Source organism: Silene latifolia, unplaced genomic scaffold, assembly GCF_048544455.1.
Source record: "Silene latifolia isolate original U9 population unplaced genomic scaffold, ASM4854445v1 scaffold_566, whole genome shotgun sequence".
NCBI lineage: Eukaryota > Viridiplantae > Streptophyta > Magnoliopsida > Caryophyllales > Caryophyllaceae > Silene > Silene latifolia.
The window spans coordinates 30438-37059 of record NW_027413476.1 but is presented as its reverse complement, the minus strand read 5'-3'; the positions used below and the strand labels follow the sequence as shown (position 1 = coordinate 37059).

Sequence of the window (6622 nt, the reverse complement as noted above, 5' to 3'; positions counted from 1 at the left end):
ATTAAAAATTCCCCCACGAGTTGTGGCATAAAACACTTCATTCGGTTAGAAATACATTTTGAAACAATTCGCATAATAACATTGCATAGGCTTATTGGACGATAATGTTCAACCTTCTCCGGACTGTTAGTCTTTGGAATGAGCGTAATAGAAGTTCGATTATGAGCCCTAAGGATATTACCCGTGTTTAACATAGATAATACCGCAGCCGTCACTTCTCCTTTAATATGAAACCAATATTTCTGATAAAAAAGACCAGGAATACCATCTGGGCCAAGCGATTTAGATGAACCCATTTGAAAAACCGCTTTAGGTACTTCCTTCCTTGTAAAGAGCTTGGCCATAGCATCATGTTGATCGTTATTTAACTTAAACCGAAGCTTAGCAAATATAGAGTGAGATGCCTCAAGAAAATCAGCAAAGGGTTCATGAACTACTCCACTTTCATAAATATCCCGGAAATATAGTTCAAAAGACAAATAAATGTCAGTATCTTGAAAAGTCCAACTACCATCTTGTTTTTGGTGAGACAAATACTTGTGAAGTCGAATTCATCCAAGCATCCTTTGGGTCCACGATCGTTTTTCATTGTTTCATTTCCTGCATTCTAGTAAAGGATAGAACTTCATAGGACGAACGGTGAAGTTGCATCTAATCCTGCCAAACCTTAGACTTGCATGCAGAGCATAGATGCCTAGGAAGATTTGTACTGGTAACATTCATTATGTGTCCATTTAGCAGATTAAGTCTGTGATTCTTTGAAGATTATCGATAACTCATGTACCCTGTACGCAATGATCTCTCCATTTATGTGGTTTTCCAGGGCTTGTCTTAACAAACTAGCTAAGCTGCAATAACCGTTGACCGTGGAAGTGTGTTGAAACATCAAACATGGCTATTGCTATGTTTAAAGGAAATATATGCCAACACACGACATCAGGCCAGACTGCCAGAATGAAGAGTCAAACTAACATCGAGTCCTGTAATTCTTGTTTTTTGAAGGATTGTTGTACATGAAAACTCCACGCATAACAAATGAAGAATGACATTCATAGTTTACTCATTACATCATGTATATGTATTACATACAATATATATTACAAAAAAAGACAGGATATTCATCCTAAAAGAGCTCAATTCATGAATTGCTCGTCATTCTTGGAAGACGGTCCTAATCATCATCTTTGAATTCTCTGTCAACAAAAACGGGTTACACTACTCACATCAGGAACAAATTGAGTACCTTTGCTCCGAGTATGAACAATATTTGGCCAGGACAGTCAAAACCGATATAACAAATTCTCATTCAAGACATTCCATGATAAAGTTATATTCCGTTCAAAATATTAACCTCGTATGTATATGGGAGATCAGGATTTTAGGTGAATTGGATACAATGTGAGTCAGCCTCTCAAGTCTGAAGAAACTAATCGGGAAAGGTCAAAAAAACATACCTTCGATCAAGATATCTGGGTTGGATTCCTGAACCCTGGCATGTAGTGCATGTCAGAGAACCAAGGCCATCACAATTGATGCATTTGGAAACCTCTTTCTCTTCGCCTCCAAGATCTACAGTCACAGACCCATCCCCCATGCAAAACCTACATTTCTCTGAGAAGGATACAACTTCATACATTAAGCTGATATGATCAAAGCATCAAATTTCCGGGATCTATTCTAGAGACTAGAGGAGTACAGTTTCTTTGAGGACCAACATACTCAAACCCATCTGTCCTGAACACAAGTCTCGTGTACAACCAATAAGTTCACAGTTTAAGCAAGATGCATATGCCATAAAAATCATCATCTGAAATTGTCCTTCCCTAAGAGAAAGGAAAGATTTGACGATTCTACGAATCCCCTTTCCTATTTTGTTTTCCTTGTTTTAGCTTTCTCTTCTCTGAACCTACAATTGACTGGCACAGACGAAGTAATTTATTTTGCTACAGTTGCAGACTCACTTGCAGTCGACACAGGAACGAAATATCAAATACTTTTTCAGTTCCATTGAACTACGTACAATTTTATAAATTCTTTACCCACATTCAGAAAAATGTATACAACTCCACGGAACAAAGTACGAATTGGGAAGTATATAAATAAGGGAAAGACGACTTACGAGCACCAGTGCCAGTGCAAGGAAAACATGGTTGTGTATTCTCTCTTTTCGCCTATATATATTACATTCATTATTAAGTTTCAGCATTACCCAATTGCATTAAAACACTCAAATTCGAAAAACATGATTCCCAAAAGAAAACTTACAGCACTATCAATTTGTGTTTCATAGAAGACAGGAATACCAATTCCAATTGCAACACTTGCAACTCCCACTGATATTGCTACTATCTGCCCATCCAAAACTTCCCATTATTACTATTTCATCATCAATTCATTATAATACATCACCAAGTCTCCCTTAACACGGGCTCATTTACGATAAAATGTGACCGCTTTCTGATAAAAAGTTGCCAGAATAATTTTCTAATAAAATGTGAACAATTTTAGCTGTAACTTTAGCTCCAACAATTTGCAAAATGACGACATTTTCTCCATCTTAATTTCAGAGGAAAAAGGCCCGCCTGAAATTAATATTTGCGATAGTATAAATTCATAATACCCATCTGTTCCAGTCATTTCTTTACGGTTTTTGTTCATGTTGGTAAAAATTATTTGTTTAACCATACGTCTTAAGTAAACGTAAACAAATGACCGGACGAAGTGTATATTAATCAACATTACGGAGTATAAACAAAGGGAAATCGAGAAAATACCGTGTTTTGATCAATTTCAGCACGAATGCATGGATAAGACGAAGATGACCGTTGATTTCTTGGCAAATTAGTAGATGAGAATGATAAACAAGGGTAGAAAGAAGAGAGATTGCAAGAAGTACAAAGAAATGTGGATTGTAATCCGGAAAGTGTAGCTGTTGCAACCATTTCTACGTAAAATTAATCAAAATTCAACAGTATCAGAGTATAATTTTTGAGTTCATGTCATGTTTTGTGGATTGTGGTGGATTGTCAGTGGTTGTGGCCAGTTTGTGATGTGGGATATCAACTGGTGGGCTCATCTTCTTTCGTATCTCGATAAGGTTGTGTTTCTACTTTTCAGGTTTTTATGAGGGTAAAATTCTCAATTACTTCCTCCATTCAACTCCACTCTACCTATTGGCAAAAAGCACAAGTTTCAAGGGTAAATTAAAAAATGAATAGAAGTACAAATGGAGTTGTGCCATTTACTTTATGGAATCAGAAATTGTCTAAGTATTAGTGTGTTAAACAAACACTAATTTTCCCACCAAAATTACAAAACTTCAAAAACCCCACCAAACACTTAATTTCCCACCATTTTCTGTCCAGTCAAGCTGTTGGAACCCACCAACTAAGGTTAGTTTTATGCATAAATTACAATCATCCTCACATTAAATTACATATTCCCTCATTCATTAGCAACACAACAAAAAAAAACTTTCTAAAATTAATTACAGACCAATAAATTACAGTCCACTACCATTAAAATACACAAGTTTCCTAAATTATCTTCAGAGCATCAATGGGGTTCAAGTGCATGTCTGAAGAAACGAGAACGGAAGTCGCCATCTACTTGCTTCAAAAATCAAATGACGGGCAGCTTGATCGTGGTGCAATCAAAGAGGCTAAAAATGAGTTCAATGTAAGTGTAAGGACCATATCAAACATATGGAGACTTGCAAAAAAACCAAGGTTAGTAGGTGAAAAATTAGATGTCAAGAGTGGTAGGATAGGCAACAAAAATAGAAAAAGGATTTTACCAAACATTGAACATATCAAATCACTTGATAAATCACTAAGGACACAATGATCGAGTTTACGAAAATTGTGGAGTTTCGATTGAACGGTCCATTCATGGGTGAAAGAAGGTTTACTTAAACGTCATTCAAGCCCATTACATCCTAAACTCAGTGAGTTACACAAGGATCAAAGGCTACTTTATTCATTAAAGTCATTGGTTGTTAAACAAGTTCTTGAAGAGTTCTTAGATCTTAATAATGTTCCAGTGACTGAAATAATGTTTAATGAAATGAGCAACGTAATACACATGGATGAGAAGTGATTCTATATTACGGAAGACAATGAAACAAATGTACGTAGTTGAGGGGAGGAGCCGCCTAGTGTCGTCAATCAAAGAGGTTCATCACAAAAGTGATGTTCATGTGTCTTGATCAAAGACCTATTTATGGTGAAGATGGTGAATGCATATTTGATGGTAAAATAGGCATGTTTCCATTTACTAATCAAGTTCCAAAGCGACTAGGTCAAGAAATAGGCCAAGGGGTACATTAGAGACTAAGCCTATTGAGTCCATCACAAAACAAGTAGTCAAGGATTGTCTAATTCATCAAGTAATTCCAAAGAATTAAGAGTGTTTGGCCAGAAGGTCTTAGCAAGCATATTTACATACAACAAGACAATGCTAGGCCACACATCAAGAATGATGATCCCGATTTTATGGCGGAAAAATTCGGATGGATTTAATATTGAGTTAGTATTTCACCAGCTAACTCACCGGACCTAAACGTTAATGACCTTGGGTATTTCAAGGCACTACAATCATTACAAAAAAAGAAGGCAAAGAAAAGACAAAGGGGACGACCTAGTGAATGAAGTAATGCAAGCATTTATCGATTACAGTCCAAGCAAACTCAACAACATTTTCTTATCGTTACAAGCAGTTATGATAGAGATGATGAAGTGTAAGGGTCATAACAATTTTTCACTCCCTCATATGGGAAAGGGACATCTAGCTGCTATTGGCATGTTGCCAAGGAATCTAATAGTTAATGAAGTTTTAGTAAAGCAATGCATTGAACATATGCAGGGTTTAGGTAAAACTGAAGGTTTAGAATACATAATGACTGAACTAGGATATAATGTTGAAGCTATAGTAGATCAGTTAAATGGAATGTAATGCCTTTTTAAATAAAGGTTATGTAATGTTCAGTTTAATGTTCAATTGGAACAACAGTTCAAATGAACATTAAACTGCAGCCTAATGATGAATGTAAAGTTGAATATGCAATTTCAGTTTCAAATGAACATCAGTTTCAGTTCAGATTATTTTAAGTTATATGCATTCAGATATATGCAAAGCAAAGTTGAAGTTCATATAACAATTTGAAGTTGAAGTTCATATAATAATAATCAGTTTCAGTTCAGATTATTTTAAGTTGAAGTTAACAACAGTTTCATACCATTTTTAGCATTTTCAGTCCAATTTTAACAGTCCAGAGAAACAAATTTTAACAGTTACAGTCCAAATTTAACAGTCCAGACAGACAAAAGTGAAAAAAGTTTCAGTCCAATTTTAACAGTTCAGACAGACAAATTTTAACAGTTTCAGTCTAATTTTAACAGTTCAGACAGTTGCAAAATGCATAGACTAACTCTTAGGCTACGTTTGCTCTCATCATTGAGTTGTCCCAAGTATTCTTGCCTCCTACACTTTACAAAATGAAGGTAGACCATGCTCAACTGCAGTTACCATGATTGAGCACACACACCCTTTCATTAGTATAACATGTGGTGGCAAAAAAACTTGTAAGTTATGGGCAATAAAACGTACATATACTTCCTACATTCAACTCCACCAAAAACCATGTATAGCTCTCAAACCATTAAGGTATAATCATCATAGAGCTTGTCTGGTTTAAACAACTCTCAGGCCAATGTGGCCTCATCATTGAGTTATTTGAAGTTATAAAGCCTCCTACACAGAAACAATGAAGGTAGACCATGTCTTCTCCATTTAACAGGAGTACTATATCAGCCCTCAAACCATGAAGGTTGAGTAATCATTGAGCTCTCAAAGTACTCCCACTTAGATGGTTAGACACACACACCCATTCATTCATTTATAATGTGGTGGCTGAACAACTAAACATTATTGGCCACTTAACTAGACTCCACCAAAAACCATGTATAGCTCTCAAACCATTAAGGTATAATCATCATAGAGCAACTATGACAGTAACAATAACAGTGATGTTACCCCTCAGTCCAGGAAGGACCATCATCGAGGTTTATGACAATAAACCTTGCATCCTAACAGAAAAAATTCAACACATTAAGTTCATACAGACAAAATTTCAGACCAAATTTAAGTTCATACAGACAGTCAGACGGATAATTCCATAATTTCAGATCAAAATTAAGTTCATACAGACATAATTTCAGACCAAATTTAAGTTCATACAGACATCGACCGATTGATAATTCCATAATTTCAGACCAAATTTAAGTTCATACAGACATAATTTCAGACAAAAGTTAAGTTCATACAGACAGTCAGACGGATAATTCCATAATTTCAGACCAAAGTTAAGTTCATACAGACAGTCAGACGGATAATTCCATAATTTCAGACCAAATTTAAGTTCATACAGACATAATTTCAGACCAAATTTAAGTTCATACAGACAGTCACACGGATAATTCCATAATTTCAGACCAAATTTAAGTTCATACAGACATAATTTCAGACAAAAGTTATGTTCATACAGACAGTCAGACGGATAATTCCATAATTTCAGACCAAAGTTAAGTTCATACCAAAGTTAAGTTCATACAGACAGTCAGAC

At 35.6% G+C, this 6622-nt stretch overlaps 1 protein-coding gene across 1 annotated transcript; it reads right to left on the bottom strand.

Moving 5' to 3' along the window:
* Positions 1 to 955: 955 nt before the first annotated feature.
* Positions 956 to 3094, bottom strand: LOC141639709 (protein disulfide-isomerase LQY1, chloroplastic-like). Its single transcript, XM_074448767.1, has 5 exons — positions 2775 to 3094; positions 2266 to 2349; positions 2120 to 2171; positions 1455 to 1611; positions 956 to 1193 (listed from the first exon to the last, which is right to left on the bottom strand). The coding sequence occupies exons 1-5, from the start codon at positions 2940 to 2942 to the stop codon at positions 1172 to 1174; spliced, it is 483 nt and encodes a 160-aa protein (XP_074304868.1). The 5' UTR covers positions 2943 to 3094; the 3' UTR covers positions 956 to 1171.
* Between the last annotated feature and the right edge of the window lie 3528 nt (positions 3095 to 6622).

Bases quoted from the DNA above. Each gene is read 5' to 3' on its own strand.
- LOC141639709 (XM_074448767.1), bottom strand. From the start codon at position 2,942: ATGGTTGCAACAGCTACACTTTCCGGATTACAATCCACATTTCTTTGT. The intron at 1,612-2,119 runs GTAAGTCGTCTT...TATCCTTCTCAG, and splicing joins TTGCACTGGCACTGGTGCTC to AGAAATGTAGGTTTTGCATG. The intron at 1,194-1,454 runs GTATGTTTTTTT...TTTTGTTGACAG, and splicing joins CCCAGATATCTTGATCGAAG to AGAATTCAAAGATGATGATT.